This window comes from Oryctolagus cuniculus, chromosome 2 (assembly GCF_964237555.1).
Source record: "Oryctolagus cuniculus chromosome 2, mOryCun1.1, whole genome shotgun sequence".
Classification (NCBI taxonomy): Eukaryota; Metazoa; Chordata; class Mammalia; order Lagomorpha; family Leporidae; genus Oryctolagus; species Oryctolagus cuniculus.
Window position 1 is genome coordinate 77,643,805 of NC_091433.1, and position 20,254 is coordinate 77,664,058.

At 45.0% G+C, this 20,254-nt stretch overlaps 1 protein-coding gene across 8 annotated transcripts in view; it reads left to right on the top strand.

The window, feature by feature from the left end:
- The window catches only part of DLC1 (DLC1 Rho GTPase activating protein), a 515,079-nt gene that overhangs the window by 447,843 nt on the left and 46,982 nt on the right, over positions 1-20,254 (top strand). Inside the window, exon 1 of one of the 8 annotated variants that reach the window (XM_008274055.4) lies at positions 19,366-19,733. The exons of the other annotated variants lie outside the window; for them this stretch is intronic. Coding sequence (XP_008272277.3) covers positions 19,697-19,733 — 37 coding nt within the window. The 5' untranslated portion in view covers positions 19,366-19,696. Of the gene's footprint in view, positions 1-19,365; positions 19,734-20,254 lie in introns of those variants that run through there. 8 annotated transcript variants of the gene reach the window in all.

Consider the following 20,254-nt stretch of genomic DNA (forward strand, 5'->3'; position numbering starts at 1 on the left):
CAGGCTGGCTCCGCTTGGAGAAATCTGACAGCATTTGAAGGCTCTGCAGTCTCTGAAGGAGCAGCCTGCTGTTCTAGCACAGGCCCTCGCTCACAGCAACCCTAAGACTCTACTTAGTAAGCCTCGAGGGCAAGATCATACTGTTCAACGAAAAGATACTATGACAAGTGGACAATCCATAATAGCACATGAAAGCAGACACAAGACAGCCAGATTTTTCTGGGACTGAGTAACTCTCAAGACCTGTTCTGTAGGAATAGATCTTGAATGCCGCTAACGTTTATGTATAGTGTATGTGCCCATGCGCAGGTGCCTACATACATACATACTGTCGCTCCCCATCTTCGTGGAGGAACGACACTAAACCCTGCCTAGGCTTCATATCCGAGTCACGGCACCATTATGTCGCTCCCCCTCTTCGTGGAGGAACGACACAGGATCCTGCGCTGTTCTTTTGTCTGCTCGGCCCTCCCAGGGTTTGCTGCTGGTTCTTCCCGGGTTGGCTACCGACCCTTCCACCTCCGTGGAAGGGCGGTTCCCCCTGGCCACTTTCCCCACTTCCGCAGGGGAGCGGCACACCGCCAGCCGGCTCTCTCGGGGGCTGCACAGGTGTTCCTTCAGATAGATGTTCCCCTTAGATATTCCTGGTGCATGTTGTCTCTCTCCTCCTTTATAGTCCTCTTCCGCCAATCCCAACCCTGCTACCCACACGCCAAGTACGCTGCTCTCCTCCAATCAGGAGCAGGTCCTACAGTTTATTGGTGGAACTGGAGGCAGCTGTGTAGAAGCTGTTTCTCCCTTCTCAGCGCCATATTGTGGGAGAGCAGATGCATAGAATAAGTCTTAATTCCAGTAACTTAGTCTAGTCCGAGTTGCTCCCAGTTGCTCCCCACACATACACAGTAGGCAGCCCTACCACTTTGTATTATTTCTTTTTATAATTTAATTTTAACAAAAAAGTGCAAATAGTGTAAATTTGACAAGGTACAATATGGCATAGGGTTAAAAACAAAGGCTTCCCACAACCTCCCTCTGTCCTTCATTTGAAAAATACCTTGATGTAAAGATTAGGCTAGGGATTAACTTAATTTGTTTCCAGGCATCTTAACTTAAGATATTGAATAATCATCCATTTTTTCCTCCTCTGATATGCAGTGCTACATTTAATAAAATCAAATCATCTATTTGGGGCAATTTCTGGTTTCATTCATTTCCAGTGATTTGAAAATATAGGCCAGTCTTCAGCACACACATAGCCTGTAGAACTTGAATCCCTGGGTTTGATTCTCCTCACTTCTGCTGTTGTTTCTGGGAAAGTTGTTTAAACTCTGCCTAAGTTCGTCATCTGTAAAATGGAGATGTTAATAATCATAAGAGTCTTGTGGGGACTAAACTACTTAGCAGTAGATGAAAACACTCAGAAAGCACATGACATGGATAGCTCTCAGCATATATTAGCAGTCATTATTATTAAACATATGCTTAGTGGTTTTTATTGGTATTTCATTAAATTGAGAAACTATGAGTAATGGAGGGAGAATCAGCCTCTGTAAATACTGAGTCTTCCCATGTCACTATCATGAGCTTTTTAATATGTGTTTGAGTCCTCTTTAGATTCCTGTGAGTCAATTTTCTTCAAACATCTGCCCATCGATCTTTACCTGTGTTTCATGAAGATGTATTTTCTCCTTTCTCTAAATCATCTTTCCTAGATATTTCCCCATCATAGGGATCCAATCCCTGTAATTCCTTGTTATTACCTCCCAACTGCCCTGCTGTGTCTTTAGACATCTCTTACCCAACACTCTTAGTTGAGAACTTTGTCTACAACCTGTCCCTATCAGAATGTAGCAAGTTATTTATCTCTGTCAATGGAGTCTCAATACTGTTTGAAAAGGCTCATGCCTCTTTGTAAAGAAAGACTCTATTTTATTGACTTGAAAAGCAGAGTTACAGAGAGACAGAGACAAAGGGGTAGAGATTTCCATCCACTCTTCACTCTCCAGATGGCCACAATGGCAGGAGCGAGGCCAAGCTGATGCCAAGAGACTGGAACTCCATCAAGGTCTCCCAAATGGGTGGCAGGGGCCCAAGCACTTGGGCGATCTTCTGTTGCCTTCCTGGGTGCATTAGCAGGGAGCTGGATTGGAAGTGGAACAGCTGGGAATCCAACCAGTGCCCATATGAGAGGCTGGAGTCACAGGCCGTGGCTTAACCTGATGGACCACAATGCTGGCACTGGCTCATGCCTTATGAAGGCTGGCGTTTTCGCCAGTGAAAAAGTTTCTGTTAAACTATTTCTCAGCATGTGAAGTCTGAGTTTGTAGAAAGTGTCTTGAGAAATCAGAGCCTTCCATAGATTTTATGCTTGAACCCTTTATCTGAGTTTTTGCTTCATGCATGTTAAACTAAAAGGCATGAGTCCTTTAAAGTTCAGGGGAAAAGTGGTTTACAAAGATCTAAGACTGAGTTAAAGACAAAGCTATAGCCAGAGGCCTGGTTTCCTGAGAAGGAAGGAGTTCCCCACTAATCTGGCATGCTTCTGTCTCAGAGGATATTAAAGCCATCCCAGGGCTCTGTGTTTATAGCCAGTCATGTGTCTCACAATCGGTGTCTGTCCCAGTGGGTCACATGATCAGGGTTACACACCGGGTCTCCCCCATGGCTCTTCATTAAGTGACATAGAGTGAGTAATTAGAGTATCGGCGACAATGAAACCCTTATGATTAGTTACATCCTCCCAATCACTGTCTAATGTAATTAGAAGAAAAAAATACACCTTTAAAGGAATAATTGAGCTTGTTGGGCAAGCCATCACAATTCTTACACTCTGTCAGCTCTCTTTGGTTATGACTCTCTCATGACACTGAAAGCAAAAGAAAACACTCATTAATTATTTCTATTAAAAAAATAAGGCTGTTTAAAAATAGATGTAATAGGAGAAGTCCTAGAGCTTTCCCTGACCCAACCCAAAGACCTGTCTCTCCTCTCCCTTTCTTTTAATCTACTTAAGAGGAGTATATAGACACACACACACACATCCCAGGCCACAAAAGGTATCCAAGTGGTGTTGGTTTTATGGGCATCAATGCTATTCAGAGACAAATGGCTGACATAATACTGGCCCAGAGCTGAGAGATCTTGATAAATTCCTGTTACATCCTTGGGAGGAGTTCTTTAAACAAGTTTGTAGTTACCAGCAGAATAAAGTCTCAGTTTTGGACTTGGAGAGTAATTCGCTTATGCAAATCTTCCCCATCCAAGTGCAAACAAGACCTGTTGATCCCAGGGAATGCTAATAGACCCTTTGTCACACTGTCACCTGCTTTATTCCAACCCTAGTAAAGTGGAGGTTGAAGTGTGTTTATATCTATCATTCCTCCCCATGTTCTTCCAACTGGCAGTAAGGAAGGCCAAGATCCCTTGGCATTTCTGAAAATAGAGGAACAAAGCAATCAACCCCAAAAGCAAGCTCGAGAGCTCTGTTAATGTTGTCCACTCTGGGCCTGGCAGAGCACGGCTACAGATGGACTTATGCAGAGCCAGGGAAAAGGATGCAGGTCAGAGAGTGCAGAAGGAAAGAGGGCAAGTGCGAGGTGGGCGTGACCTGACCGTGAGCAGCGGTTTACCTCTGTAAAGGGCTATGGGGCAAGGAAGGAAGCGAATCATGTAGTTTGTCTCCCGGGAAGAAATAGCTTGTCCCTGAGCAAGTTCTGGGAGAAGGAAGTAAGGAAATTATCAATGCTTAGAAAATAATGGGGGAGCAGAGTTGCTGTGCCAGTGACCTGGAGAAATTAAAGGAAACGAATAGGAGTCAAACATGTGAGTGAGAAGTTAGGAAAAAAGAGCTTGGTTCTGGGGTGGGACTTGAACCAGGAAGTACACACGGAATGGGCAATTTCCCTGATTTCAGAATAATAGGACTGAGATGGAGGCCTCTCTGTTTTGATCGTGGTGAGAGTTACCAATCAGGATCACAAGAATGTTGTTACCCCGTTACTGACAACTCGGTGTTTGCTCTCAAGGAGGTGCGTACAGAGTAAGTAGGGAGAGCACGGAGCCTTACAATTACAGGTTAGACCTTGGGGAAAGGCTCGGACCAGCATGTCTGTGCTTCCTTTGTCTAACACACACACACCACACACACACACACAGGATTTAGTTGTTGAAGTTCTCCTTTAAAAATAAAGAGGCTTATTTGTTTATTTGAAAGTTACAGATGGAAAGGGAAAGACACAGAGAAAGAGAACTTCCATCTGCTGGTTCATTCCCAGATGGCCACAGTGGTCAGGACTGGGCCAGGCTGAAGCCAGGAGCCTGGAATTCCATCCAGGTCTCCCACATTCTGCTGCTTTCCCAGGCGCATTAGCAGGGAGCTGGACTCCCACAGATGCCCATCTGGGACGCTGGCATTGCAGGCAGCAGCATAACCCACTGCACCACCACCCCGGCCCCTCAAGTTCTTATAAGCCCTGTTTAGCTGTTAGTGATCTAGAAACCAAAATTGTGCACCAGACTCGAGTTTCTGAATCTCAGAGTGTGGTGGGCACTTTGCACACCCTAGCCCTGGTCTCCATCACACACTGAGTGTTCAGGGAAGGGCTCCTGTCTCTCCATGGCTGCGGAATATGCTGGGTAGCAGGGTCGGAGTCAGCTACCAGATCTGCAAATCAGTGTGAAAGAACTGCCTTTTCCGATTTTCCAATTTCAGATTGGTGACAGAAGGAAGAAAAACTCCCAGGATAGAACAGTTTTGGTTCCAAAGCTGTTAGTTCCAGAATGTTCTAAATTCGTTTTGAAAAGGGGGAAAAGAAATGGACACACAGTAACCGAGGGAAGCTGCCTGCTGCTCCCTTTGCAGTTCCTCAGTTTTCTGCTAGAGACTTATTTAGGTCAGCGTCTTGGGTCAGATCCCTCACTCCCTGGGAGACTGGCAATGTTGTTTAGAAACTCAGCTCCGAGGAAGAATCTGAATGATACAACCCAAAAAGTTCCTGGGAAATGTGTATAAGGAAGAACCTATGCTTGGGTTTCAAATTTTTTTTTTGCACCAAAATAAACTTGTCTTTTAATTCCATGTTTCCATAAACTTTTTGAACTGCCCTGGCATGTTCAGTTTCTGTGACAGTCTAGTGAGCAAAAATATTTGTTTAACCTAATGTCGGGTAGCTAGACACAGGCATACAAACCATACCAGGCAAACGAAGGAAAATATGTAAAAGGTAAGCTGACTGATTGATTTACGACACTGGAAGAAGCTAATAGAAGCTGTTGCTTTCTTTCTTTTTTTTTTTTTTTTTTTTTCCAGACTGAGTTAGACAGAGAGGGAGACAGAGAGAAAGGTCTTCCCTCCGTTGGTTCACTCCCCAAATGGCTGCTACGGCCGGCGCACCATGCCAATCCAAAACCAGGAGCCAGGTGCTTCCTCCTGGTCTCCCATGTGGGTGCAGGGCCCAAGCACCTGGGCCATCCTCTACTGCCTTCCCAGGCCACAGCAGAGAGCTGGACTGGAAGAGGAGCAACCGGGACAGAACCAGCACCCCAACCAGGACTAGAACCCGGGGTGCCGGTGCCACAGGCGGAGGATTAGCCTAGTGAGCCAAAGTGCCGGTCAGCTATTGCTTTCATTGTGCCTAAAACTTAAATTGATCATCCAAAGATTAACATTTATACGGAATTAATCAGCATTCCTTCAATATTACAAGATTCTCTACAGAGTTCAAGGTATTGTTTAGGAGCGGGGCTATATCAGGTCCCAGTCAAGGCAAACCAAAATATTCACTGGCTTCTAGGTTAAATTTCCTGCTCTACTTTTCCCTCTGGTTTGCTATGCTGAAGAATATTATGAACCCTTTCATAACCCTAACTTGGACTGATCCTCCAAACTTTAGACATTCTAATAACACAAGCCATGGTAACAAGGACAGTTCTAAAGATAAATGCCTGAGATAGAAATTGATGGTCCATGTCTTAGATGCCAAGTAAGAGAAATAAAGTCAACATTAACATTGGAAAATGGTGGCTCCTTTGCCTAATCAAATTGCTATGACTATTATTATCATTGTTACTACTATTATTAATATTATGTAGCTTTGATAAAGCTAAAAAAGAGAAAATAAAATATCTGGGAATTATTGTAAATAAATAACAAATTTAGATAGTATAAAGTTAATGGTTATTATCACTAGTTCAAGAACTTTGTTTTTTAAAGATTTATTTATTTATTTGAAAGGAAGAGCTACAGAGAGGCAGAGGCAGAGAGATAGAGAAAGGTCTTCCATCCACTGGTTCACTCCCCAGATGGCTGCATTGGCTGGAGCTGTGCCAATCCAAAACCAGGAGCCAGGAGCTTCTTCCAGGTCTCCCTCAAGAGTACAGGGGCCCAAGGACTTGAGCCATCTTCTACTGCTTTCCCAGACCATAGCAGAGATTGGAAGTGGAGCAACCAGGACTCGAACAGGCACCCATATGGGGTGCCAGCACTGCAAGCAGTGGCTTTACCCTCTAGGCCACAGCACTAGCCCCCCTAGTTCTAGAACTTTTCAATGACATTATTATGGACAATAATTTATGCTGATTCCAAAGAGTCCTATTAAGATATAAGTAAAATAGCAGTGTAAGGAAACTACAAATATAAATATTACAGTGTATTTTTAAAAACCTGTAACATGTAAGTTATGAGGCATGGTAACAGAATACCCATTTACCCAATACCCAACTGTAGAACTAAAATACAGTAGTCCTGCCTCATCCATGGGGGATAGTTTCCAAGACTCCCAGTGGATGTATTAAACCACAGTTAGTACTGAACCCTAGAGATATAATGTACTTTTTCCTATACATACAGACCTAAGATAAACTTTCAGCCTTTCACTTACGGGCTTCTCTTTGGCATATCTGAATTGCCCTCATCGATGCCATTATTAAACAAAGTAAGAGTTCCCTGAACTGAAGCACTCTGATAGCAGAGACGGTGATCATAGTCAGGAAAACTGCTGAGTGCCTCATGGACAGGCAGGCAGCATATTCAGCATGGACAGACTGAAGAAAGGGACGGCTGGTGTCCTGGACAGAATGAGATGATGTGAGATGTCCTCGCCATGCTCAGCACAGCGTTGGGATCGTTTTCCATTCAATGTTTGTGTGCTGTGGTTGACTGGTGGTGACTGAAATCACAAAACAGGAGCCACAAATGGAGGCAAGGGTGGAGAGGACAACTATATTCTCCTACCTGTTATAGCTACGCACGAGCTCTTCTCCACATAGTGAGTTTCCCCCAGAGGAAAATTTAAGGTTGAAGTTACCATTCCCTTCCCCTTTCACTCAGCCTAGTTTCAAAAACCTGTCCATGTTGTTGCATGTAGCCATAGCTCATTTACTTTTATTGCTGTATAGGATTCTGCTGTGCAAGTATACCATTTTTAAAGATCTGCTGTGCAATTGATGGGTTGGGTTGTTTCCTGTTCTTCCTATCAGAATGTTACTGTACATGTTCTTAATAGTTTCTCTAGGGTACAAACCTCAGAGCAGAATTGCTGGGTCATGGCATGGTCAATCTTCAGCTTTAAAATGAATGTAAATTGTCTTCCTAACAGATTGTACCGACATACCTTTCTACCACCAATATATAAGAGTTTTCATAGTTGAGAACATCACATTTTGAATTGTAGATCTAGTGTATGTAAAATAGTAGCTATTTACATTTCCCATTTGCATTTTTTCTGATTACTGATGAGTTTAAGCATTTTCCATGTGTTTTCCATGACTGCTTATATCTGGTCTTTTATCTTTCTTTGTTAATATAAGCCATTAAAGTTAAATATCTTGTCAACTAGTGATTTCTATGTCTCACAAGTTTAAGTATGCCATACTCTTGATCTTATTCAGTATTTTAAATTTTCCTGTATGAATTCTTTTCAAGTCATGAGATATTTTGTAGTTTTTCAAATATACATAAAATATCATTTCTATTGTTGATATTGATTTCTACATTTATTGCCTTTGGGTCAGGGAAAGTGGCTGTTCTAGTGCCCTATCTCTGCATGACAACTCATCTCAAAGCAGTGGCTTGAAACAATAGCAATCAGTTAGTGTGCTCATGGATCTGAGAATTGTTCTGAGCTGGGCAGTTCTTCCTCAGGGTCTATATTAGGCTTCTCCTAAGAAACAGAACAAGATAGATAGATGATAGATAGATAGATAGATAGATAGATAGATAGATAGATAGATAGAAGACAGATAAATAGATGAATGATAGATGATAATAGATGGTTAGCTAGATAGATAGTAGATGGATAGATGACAAATAGATAACTGATAGATGATAGAAACACAATAAATAGATGATTATCCAGCTACTAACTAGCTAGATAGATGAATAGATGATAGTAAAATAGATGATTGATAGATAAATGACAGACAGATAGATAGATAGATAGATAAGAGGAGGTTTACTCGGGGAATTGGCTCACTTAATTTTGGAATCTGGGAAGTCCCATGATATACCAGCTGCAAGCTGGAAAACCAGAGAAGCTGGTAGCGTGGCTTACCCCAAGTTCAAAAGCTTCAGAGCCAAGGGAGCCAACAGCATGTTGTAATCCTCAGTCTGAAACTGAAGGTGGGAGATCCAGGCAGGGAGGGAACAGAGAGGTGAGGGGGCAAGTCTCAGAGTCTGAAGGCCTGACACCCTTCGTGTCCCAGCTCTAGAAGAGGGCAAATTCCCCTTTCCTAGGCCTTTCGTTTTGTCTGGAGTGGACACTGCCTCCTACCCTGGGTGAGGACAGATCTTCCTCCATCCACTGATTGAAATGTCCATCATTCCTGGAAGCAACCTCACAGACATACTCAGGATAATGCTTTACCAGCTTTCTGATCATCCCTTAATCCAGTCAAACTGATGCCTAAAACTCACCATCACAGGGGCTCTTAGCAACTACAATCAGATGGTAACAGGTTAGGGTTCTTATTTTTTTTAATCTATTTTATCTGATAGAAGTATGGATACTTTTTTTTATTTGACAGGTAGAGTTATAGTGAGAGAGAGAGAGAGAGAGAGAGAGAGAGAGAGAAAGGTCTTCCTTCTCTTGGTTCACTCCCCAAATGGCTGCTATGGCCGGCGCTGTGCCAATCCAAAGCAAGGAGCCAGGTGCTTCTTCCTGGTCTCCCATGTGGGTGCAGGGCCCAAGTACTTGGGCCATCCTCCACTGCCTTCCTGGGCCACAGCAGAGAGCTGGACTGGAAGAGGAACAACCGGGACTAGAACCTGGAGCCCATATGGGATGCTGGCGCCACAGGCGGAGGATTACCCAAGTGAGCTACGGGGCCAGCCCCGGTTCTTATTTTTTTAAAAAATTTTTATTTATTTATTTGAAAGAGTTACACACAGAGAGAAGGAGAGGCAGAGAGAGAGAGAGAGGTCTTCCATCTGCTGGTTCGCTCCCCAATTGGTCTCAACGGCCGGAGCTGTGCCAATCCAAAGCCAGGAGCCAGGAACTTCTTCCAGGTCTCCCTCAAGAGTGCAGGGGCCCAAGGACTTGGGCCATCTTCTACTGTTTTCCCAGACCACAACAGAGAGCTGGATCAGAAGTGGAGCAGTCGAGACTAGAACCAGCGCTCAGTGGGACGCTGGCACTGCAGGTTGCCGCTTTACCTGCTATACCGCCAAAGCATTGGCCCCTGAGATTAGGGTTTTTGAAAGGGTTTTGCATAACAGGAGCCTGGGTTGGGAAAACCTAAGCAACTGTGAGTTGAAACAGCTGGACGTTCCCTGGCGCCTCTCTCCCTCTCTGTGACCTTCCATTCTGTATCTGCACATCAGGGCCTCGGGGTAGCCAGACTTCTTACCTGGTGGCAGATGACACCAGAGTGTTGTCCCAAACAAAACAAGTGGAAGCTACCTGACCTTTGCTAACCTCCCTAGGAAGTAAATCAGGATCACTTGTGCCACTGAAGGTCACAAAGGATCCCTGGGGCTCGGGAGAGGGACACGTGCTGATGACAGCAGTGCCAAAGGTTTTGAGAATAGGTTTTCAAGCCATCACTTCTTTGAAACCTGTGGAAATGTGCTTTCTGGCTTAGTACATGGGCAGTGCTTTTTCATAATCCATGAAGCCAACTTTGGGATGATTTTCTTTTCTTTGTTCTTTATATTGCAGCATTAAAGAATGTGTATCCCAATTGCTGGGTGCAAACATCTGTACCTGAGCATGAAAACCTTTCCATTTGACTTTAGTCTGTGTCCACTCTATCTAAAATTGAAGTAAGTGTGTTGAAATCTCCCACCTAATGCACCTGGAAGGCAGCAGCTGATGGCTCAAGTACCTAGACTCCTGCCACCCACACGGGAGAACAGCATGCAATTCCTGATGCCCTGGCTATTTCGGGCATTTGGGAAGTAAACCAGCAAATGGAAGACCTCTCCACCCCCCACACCCCCATCACTCTCCCATTCAAATAAATAACTCTTAAAAAAAAAAAAAAAGAAATGCAGGGGGTGTCCAATATAGTTCTTTCGCTCCTGGCAGATCCTCAAATGTTGATCTTTCACCATTCATGAGCCTTGTGCCAGTTCTGCTTATAAAAATGTTTAAGTTGTGACCTTGAAGTTCTCAAAAATACAGCCTAATTCAACAGACTCAATAAGAGATAATTGACTGAGTTAGTTCCGCATGAAAAGCCAAGCTTGAAGATACACTGCAACCCCATTCTCCTGTTGACTATTAAAGTGAGTTAATGAGCTGGAGCTGTGTAGGAGTTTCCAGAAATAACACTACAACAGCCAACGGTCTGTAGTTAGCAGCTAAGAGAGGGAACTGTTGATTATTTTTCAAATAATTGCTCACCCCCCAATAGTATTTTTATTTTAGAACCAGTCCACCACAAAGAGTAATATTTTATAGTTTGAACAACCACCAATTATCTCCTCAGTGAGATCAGCACATGAATGAACTTACTCAAGTTTTCAGAATTATGGTGGACACTTTTATTTGGGCAGATACTTTAGAAGACATCTGGATATGATTTTTTTTAACAAGACATGTATTTATTTATTTGAGAGAGAGGGAGAGACAGAGAAAGAGAGGGGTCTTCCATCTGTTGATTCACTCCCCAAATGGCCACAACAGTCAGTGCTGGTCCAGGCCACAGCCAGGAGCCCAGAATTCCATCCTGGTCTCCCACATGGGTGCAGAGGCCCAAGCACTTGGGCCATTCTCCATTACATTCCCAAGAACATTAAGGAAGCTTGATCAGAAGTGGAGCAACCAGGACTCGAATCAGCACTCAAAATGGGGTTCTGAGGGCTGGTGCTGTGGCCTAGAGGGTAAAGCCACCACTTGCATACCAGCATCCCATATGGAGGCCGGTTCGAGTCCCGGCTGCTCCAGTTCTGATCCAGCTCTCTGTTTTGGCCAGGGAAAGCAGTAGAAGATGGCCCAAGTCCTTGGGCCCCTGCACTCTTGAGGGAGACCTGGAAGAAGCTCCTGGATCCTGGCTTTGGACTGGCATAGCTCCGGCCATTGTGGCCAGCTGGGGAGCAAACCAGCAGATGGAAGACCTCTCTCTCTCTCTGCCTCTCCTTCTCTGTAACTCTGACTTTCAAATAAATAAATAAACCTTAAAAAGAAAAAGAAAAAAATGGCGTGCTAGAGATGCAAACAGCAACTTAACCTGCTGCACCATAGCTCTTGCACCTGCATATTGATTTTTAAAAGTCAGGGTTTAGGGACAAGCACATAAATGGCCCTTTTAAACAAGGTGGTAGAAAAAAAAACATGAAACTATGAAAAGCTAAAAAATGGCCATCTTAGCCTTGCACCTAGTTCTTGGAGTATCTGTAGCTGTTCCAAGATTTACTTATTAGGAGATAAAAATACTGACACATACATTGCACTTAAAGAAAATTTTTGGAAGTCCGAAGTTTCTCAAAATCCCTGTGCTCTTGAGTCTTCAACTTACTCATGACCCTGCTAGCTTTTAGCAGCAAGGCCTTGTGGAGACCTCACTCTATGCAAGCATCTATGTAAGCAGGGGAGATAGAAAAAAAAATAGTGAAATATCTTTAGTATATAATGAAGTCTATTACTAAAAGTAAAGCCAAAAAAACCCTCATGCATTAAATGACCTTTTATTGTAGATTGATTTTGTGTCAGCATTTCTGGTTTCAAATCATATAGGGGAAGCTACTTATGTAAACTCCTAGTTAATAATTGAAAAGAATAAGTAAGACCTTTGAATATCATTTGAAGCTTGTTAATTTTTTTATATTATGTAATTAAGTTTAACAGGCAGATGACAAAATAGAAAAATATTTTTCTAATTAATGACAAGTGGTTAATACCACTAATATATACATAAGACTTATAGATCAGTCAGAAAAAAACAAAATGCTGTATCACAAAAAACTACCGGATTTAAAACTTAATTTAATTTAAAATATATATTTCACTGGTTAAAAATCATGGAAATATCCAACAAGGATAAGTCAGACACAGAAGGGCGAATATTATGTAATACTACTTAGAAGAGGTACCTAGAACAGTCACAGTCCTACAGAAAGTAGAATAGCTGTTACCCAGGGCTGGGAGAGAGAGCAGGGCACTCTCACTGAGGAGGTACAGAGTTTCAGTCTGGGGTGATGAAAGGTTCTGGAAATGGGTGGTGGTGGCACAACAGTGTGAATTCACTTAATGCTACTGAACATAGACTTCATGCACTTTGCAAGGGTACAGTTTGGGGCCTATATTGTGACCCAGTGGGTTAAGCCACTGTGTACGATGCCAGGATCCCATATTAAAATGCCAGTTTGAGTCTTAACTGCTCTACCTCTCATCCAGCTCCCAGCTAATGTGCCTGGGAACGCAGTGCATGATGGCCCAAGCACTTGCCACCCAGCGTGGAAGACCAGGATGGATCTACTGGTTTCTGGCTTCTGTGTGGCTCAGCCCTGGCTGCTGTGGCCATTTGGGGAATGAACTAGCAGAGGGACAATCTCTTTCTATCTCTCCCTCTCTCTCTCTCATTCTGCCTTTCAAATAAATATAATTTATACATATATAGGTACATTTTATGTGATGTATATTTTACACAATAACAAATTCAATTTAATGTTCAAACAAATGTAGACAAGGAACAATAAGATTTTTTTGTGTGTATCAAATTATCAATAGAAATTGAAGTTATAACACTGATGATACTGGATGTGAAGGGAAATAAATGGGTATCTTCAAACACTGAAGCAAGTATGGAAAAAGTACAAACTCCCTGCACGACAGTTTAGAAATAAGTGTCAATTGTTCTAATTCAAGGAAATGAATTTTCCCAAAGGAATTACCCTTCTTGCTCCTTAAAAATGCATTTCACAAGAATGTTCATTAAAGAAAATGTGGTGAAAACAATCAAAGCTTAGCACTGGTTAGCTAATCCATGGTATGTCAGTAATCTAGAGAGGTATGTCTGCAGTTATCACTGGTACTGTGATTATGAAGTTGTGTTTTTCCTTTTTATACTTCGCTACATTTTCTTAACTTTTTTAAAGAATACTTTATAATCATAAAATGTAAGTAATAAGAAAACAAGAGTAAACTTTAGTAGTACTTTACAAAATAGCATTGTCCATCCTCAGCTGTCAGCGAACTATGCCTTAAACTCAATGATTAAGTCTAAGGTTAACAGCAGAATAGACAAAGAATCAAAGCATGCCATTTAAATTGCTTAATTCAATGAGAAAGAAGCCCAGTTGCTTTCATGTAGTCAAAAATGATCACACGTTTTAAATTTTCACTTGCTTGATTTTTGTGTGGCCAGAAGCCCCAGGAAAGAACCAGGCAGTGTTTGGCAAACTTCCAAAGGAAGCTGGGGATGGGGGGAGTGCCTGGGTTCACATCTTCTCTGCCATTTTTAGTAGGGAGGTCTTGGACTAATCAGTGGCCAGAACCTTTAAATAAAATAGCCTTTTTTTTTTTTTTTTTGAGATTTATTTGTTTATTTGAAAGGCAGAGGCAGAGAGGCAGAAGCAGAGAAAGAGAGGGAGGAAGGGGGAGAGAGAAAGAGAAAGAAAAGTCTTCCATCTGCTGGTTCACTCCCTAAATGGCTGCAACGGCTGGAGCTGCGCTGATCCAAAGCCAGGAGCCAGGAGCTCACACAGGTGCAGGGACCTAAGGACTTGGGCCATCCTCTACTGCTTTCCCAGGCCATAGCAGAGAGCTGGATCGGAAGTGGAGCAGCCCGGGACTTGAACCGGTGCTCGTATGGGATGCCGGCACTGCAGGTGAGGGTTTTACCTGCTACACCACAGTGCCAGCCCCATAAGCTAAATAGCCTTTGGAAGGAAATTCTGCAGTAAATATTGTGAGTATCTCAGGAAAACATACCCATTGGCTTATGAAATCTGGATTGAAAATTCACTATGTTCAAACCCTCCACTGAACTCCATTACAGAACTATATCTATTTCTACTTTCTAAGAATTTCCCCCTCAAACCTCTTCTACATATCCATTTTTGTCTCAACACATTGCTATTTCTAAGCCTTGATAAAAAATTGTTAAATGATCAAAGTACTGTATGAGGCGATTTGGTGTGGGGCTTAAGTGATTACCCCAAAAAGTAGATTCACATCACATTCATGCAGAAACAACACACATACCCCACCCCACCCTTTATTAAAAATATCACTGGAGACTAAATTAATCCTCCCCGTATTTTGAATTTGAATTATTCAAAAGTTGGAGTCAAAAATGATGTGGCTGAACAACAGAGCAACTCCAGTTAAAATTTAAAAGGGGATGTATTTATTTTCTTGCCTAAGCCCCTTCTCCCTCTCCTTTTTCTCTATCCTATACCCCCAACATTTGGGTTTTGACAAATTCTTAAAAGTTTAAATGCCACTTAGCATAGAGAGTGTGGGAAGAACCCAGTCTAGGGTCTCTGAAGCTTAAAAATAAATGGATGCCTTAAGGACAGTCATTCAACCCCAAATTTAATTATTTTCCTTAATTGGATGCTGTTTAAATTATTTTTGAAGTTTTCTATTCTGTGTCTTATTTCCTTTGAACATTATAAATAAAATTATCTTCCCCAGTAATTTCACAATACTTCATTGAACACAAATTATGTTACAACATTTTCCAAGGAGGAGTCTTAGGGTTCCTAGGGGACAGAAAGACATTTCCAAAGAGTTTGCTTGGCGTGCATCACTAGGGCAAAGGTCTAAATTCATTGAAGACTAAAGCTAAAATTCCTTGGAATAGGTTTAGATTTTTTAAAATTAGTTTCCAGCACCTAAAAAGTGGGAGATTTGACATAAACTATAGATCTCTTGGGGCTTCTGAAAAATCCTTAAACCCAATAGACTGAGGTTGCTGTGTTGACACAGGCCAGTAAGTAATCAACCTGAGTGTTGGCTCTCCTCTTAGAGGGGTACTGGGCCCCCAGTTCTCACCATCCTGCTGTGGCTTGCCTTACCAGCAGTATTTTTCTGAGTACCTGTAGACTTTTTTTTATTAGTAGTAAGTATTTGTTTATTTATTTGAAAGGCAGAGTTAAACAGAGAGAGGAAGAGATAGAGAGGTCTTCCATCTGCTGGTTCACTCCTTAGATGGCTGCAACAGCCAGGTCTGAGCCAAGCCAAAGCCAGGAACCAGGAGCATATTCCAGGTCTCTCACGTGGGTAGCAGGAGTCCAAGCATTTGGGCCATCTTCTACCACTTTCCCAGGCCCTAGCAGAGAGCTGGATTGGAAGTGGAGCAGCTGGGCCATAAATCAGTACCATATGGGATGCCAGTATCACAGGTGACAACTTTACCTGCTATGTCACAGCAACGCCCCTACTTATAGACATTTGAGGGTTTTTAAAAACACATCATAGTGGGGAAAAAATGCCAGAAGGTATGCTTAGATAATACCAACAGTCAACAGTGTCTAATTTCAATCATTAAAATAGAGTAGAAGCCAAAGAGAGTAGCCCTCTTAGCTGCTTGTCTTCTGCCGTGCAGTTTAGGAGTTAGCAATGTGATTTTTTTTCTCTCGTTGGCAATACCACAATTGAATGAAAAATCATCTACATTGCATCGGGGTTCCCCTTGGAGGAGCCTCCACAAAGTTCAGACCCAGGAGGAGAGCATGATGGAGGTACATAGAAGATGTCCTTGTGTCAAGTCTTTATCTGCTATGGAGGACAGATAACAACCACCTCACAAACTGGTGTGATTTGTGGCGGTTTTTTTGTTCTTATGTAACTGAAGGAGTCTCCAAGGACTATCACGCTCTGCCAGGAAAATGGCCTATGTGGCAGAGAAAATGCCTGCCTCCTGGAGTCCAGTATGTCCATACCTGCGCTTCACTGAACACTGATCATTTCACAAACTCAGTCCATGTCATCCACCCAGGACAGACAAAGGAGACCTTGGGAGAAGAGTGGAAGGTTAAATGAAGAGAAAGGTCGCTGAGCTGGCCTGGGGACCCTCTTGCACCTGACAAAGCACAGCTGTTTGTTGACGCTGTCAATGTCTTCCTTCTCCTTCCTCCTCCTTCCATCCCCCAGTGTGCCAAGCAAGCCTGCTCAGATCCACACAGGCTGAAGTCAAGGTCTCATTTCGTCGTATTTTACTCTTTCCCTTGGATATTATTTCAATGGGGATTTCACATTCTAGTCTGATGTGCCCATTTATTTTATATTTTTATGACATGCCTATTTAATAGATAATCGGCTAGTGCTATTGAGGGCTTATTCTATGCTAAGCACTCATGTTCATGATCTTATTCAATCCCCTTAAAAATTCCATGAGGCACTCACTTTTCAGCTCTGCCTTCTGAAAGATAAAGAAACTATTCAGGGAATAAATCCCAGAACTGGCGGTGGTCTGCTCCAGAAGTCCTGTTTCCAGCTCTTCCATGAGTGTAGCAATCAAATGTAGCATGTTGCTTTCTAACAGGAGTAAGAATTAAACCTGCAAGAACTGGGATTCGGACCTGGTCAGAAGCTATGACAATAGGCCAAAGAATGGGGGAAGACGATATTCACCGAAGGCCAAATTCAAACCTATGCATCATCAGAAAAATGTTCCCAACTAGTCTTACTAGACGAGAAAACCACACAACACAAGCCTCCAGAGAGCGGTAATGAAATTAGGGAAGACGCAGGGGAGGCAACACCAATAAGGAAGGAGAAAGAAAAGGGGCTTGAGCAACAAGAGATAAAAAGATCAGCCCGTCACATTGTGGAAAGACGAATTCTGAGCGGTGGTGGGTCTGTCGGGGATGCAGACACACGGAAGCCTGATGGAATTAAACAGCAGCTTCACTCAGCCAAAAACAGACATTAGAATCTACACTGAGAGGCTTAGAAGTGATTTATATTCTTAACGTTCACCTTTTTAACAGATTTATTTATTTATTTGAAAGGCAGAGTTTCTGAGAGAGACAGAGAGAGAGATCTTTCATCTGCCAGTTCACTCCCCAGAATGGCCAAAATGGCTGGGGCTGGGCCAGGCTGAAGTCAAGAGCCAGCAACTCCACTGGGGTTGCCCATGTGCATACAGGGGCCCAAGCACTTGGGCCATCCTCCATGGCTTTCCCAGGCCTATTAGCTGGGTTGGAGAAGTAGCCAGGACTCCAAAGATGCTCATATGGGATGCCAGCGTTGCGGGCAGCTGCTTAAGCCACTTGCTCTGCCATAACACTGGCCCCAATGTTCACATCTCTAACAAACAAGAGCAATGGGTATGTTTTGGAGGCATACTCCTGTTTGGTTGTTTGTTGTTTTGTTTTTAAGTTCACACTTTAGCCTGTGCAATCACAAGGCAAAGGTGATCAGGGACACTTTCTTCCATGAAAATGGGTTCTCACTGTTTATCAACGAAGGAAACTGAAGGGGCTTGCCCGTGCTTTCCTGGCCTCCCCTTGAGTGGCACTCTTGCTGCAGGCTTGGGCATTTTGACAGTTCCCCCACCTCCCAAACCTGAAAAGCAGCTGCCTCTTGTGCCAGGTAAAGTCTGCACTCCTGGGGAGCACCTGTTTTTCCTGCACACCTGTGGTCTCCCCCCCACCTCCCCACCCCCACACACACACTCTGAGCAGGCCAAGGCCAGACCAGCCTGGCTCACCTTTGTAATCCCAGCAGTCCTAAGCACGTGAACACCCTGGAAATGCAAGTACCTTCTGAATGGAAGAGCCCCCATGCCCTTCAGAGCTGACGTCAGCTTTGGATAAATTAGGGAACCTGGGTGAAGCTGGGATTTTTCTTTTATCCTATTGGAAATATGGGAGGAGGGAGGAAAGAATCTTGCATAGGTAAACTGAGGCAGGAGTATGAAATCACTATGAGATTTTAAATTGCAGTAGGCTCAGTTCGTCCATTTGTGGTTCATTCCATGCAAAAACCAACTGCCCCCAGCTACGCTTCTCCTTCCTTTCGCTGCTTTCTGTCTATTTAACATCCTACATAGCAGATATTTTACTGTTTGTTATTGTTTACTGTGCACCTTCCTCGGTAGGAAGCAAATTCCAGGAGAGAAGGGAGATTTCTCTTTTGCTCACTGCTGTATCCCAAGCGTCTAGGACCCTGTTTGGCACATAGGAAATGGACTCTCTAGATCTTTATTGAATCAGTGGGTTTAGGTCACTTTTTCTCCCCCGGAGATTATCAAGCAGAAAGCATCAGTTGACCCCAAAGTGAATAAAATTCTGCTTCTGGATTAAAAAAAAAAAAAAAAAACTTCTGCAATTATGGTTGAATTGTGATCTTTTAAATCACGGAGCCCTCACACTAAGTAGAGTCACTGGGGAGCTTGGGAACCAGCAGAGGCTCTCATGCAGCCGCCCGGGGCTGGGCCCGGAGAGTGGCCCCAGGGCCGGTTTGAAAAGCACTGCTTGGAGCACAGGGTGTGCGGCGTGAAGCGTGTCAGTGCCCGGTGTGCGGCGTGAAACGTGCCGCTGTCCTCGCCGGCTCGGTGGCTTCGGGCTGCAGGGGTGAGTAACGCATATCGGGGGAGATCGGGAATCCCGACCCAGCCCAACCCACCGCCGGCTTTCCCCTCCGTTCTGGAAATGCACGCGGCTCACAGGTTAAAAAGTGGGCAGAGCTACCAAGAAAAGGAGAAACGGAAAGCGCGCGGCGGCCCAACGTCCAGTCCAGCCGGGGCCGACTCCGCCAAGCAAAGGCCTCGTGGCCTTTGCCTCTACGCCTGAGGCCCATCTGCTGGCGACTCCCAGGCGCTTCCCGCTTCAGACGTGCAGGCCGGGGGCAAAACATTCCAGTCCCGGGCGGAGGAGGCGCGGGGCGGAGCCGGGACGTCCGGAGGCCAGGCAGGAGGGGCTCACTGGGCGGGCGCCAGTCCCGCCTCTGGGGGCGGGCTCGGCGGGAGGGCGCGGCTGCGGGGCGCGCGGGAGGCAGTGCGCTCAGGCTGCCCGGGCGAGGGCGCTTCGCTCCCAGCCCCGGCCATGGCCGCACCTCCCTGCAGCTCCCGGGCCTCGCGTCCCGCTCCCTGAGAGCTGTCCCCTTGGCGATCTCCACGAGCGCCCCGTCCCCCGAGTTCTTCCCGGGGCGGTGGCCGGGGGCCGGGAACGGCGAGCCGGGATGCGCTGAGGAGCGCCAGGGCGCGCGTCCCTCGTGCCGCCGTGGGTCCCGCCGCGGGAGCCGAGCTGCCGCGGGCTGCTGCCTCGATTTCCCCGCTGCGCGCCCGCCGCCCTTCGCCGCACTGGATGTGCAGGAAGAAGCCCGACACCATGATCCTGACACGTAAGCTAGACCCCTGCCTTGCGGTCGTGTCAGCCGGGAAGAGCCAGATGCGCAGGGGAGCCGGCGGGGACGTGTCACCCCGCTTTGTCGAGTTGGTGCCTGTCGGTCTGTGTCTTGGAGACGTTGCTGAGGAGATTCCTGGGTGGGCGGGTGGAGAAGCAGAAAGCTGGGGTCAGGGAGGGGAAGAGGACTGCGGGTCCGCGCGCCCAGGGAACTCCGGGGGGCTTCGGGCTCGGGGTCGGGCAGCGCTGGGCGGGGCGCACGTCCGCCAGCCCCGTGCGGTTCTGACTGAACCGCAGGCGCTGCCCCCTGGCTGGGGGTCTTTCCCCGCGGGGACCGTCGGGGGCTCGGTGCTTGCTGCCTTCACCTGCAAGTCCAAAAGCAGCGTTGCATCCCCCCGACAGTCTCTTATTTAAGGACGTTTTAGATCCTAGAGGCATTTAGGACCTTTTTTTAGCGCTCAGTCTGGTAGCCGAGGGTGGCTGGGTGGGCGTCCCGCTCTTTGGCAGAGCCCAGGGCTT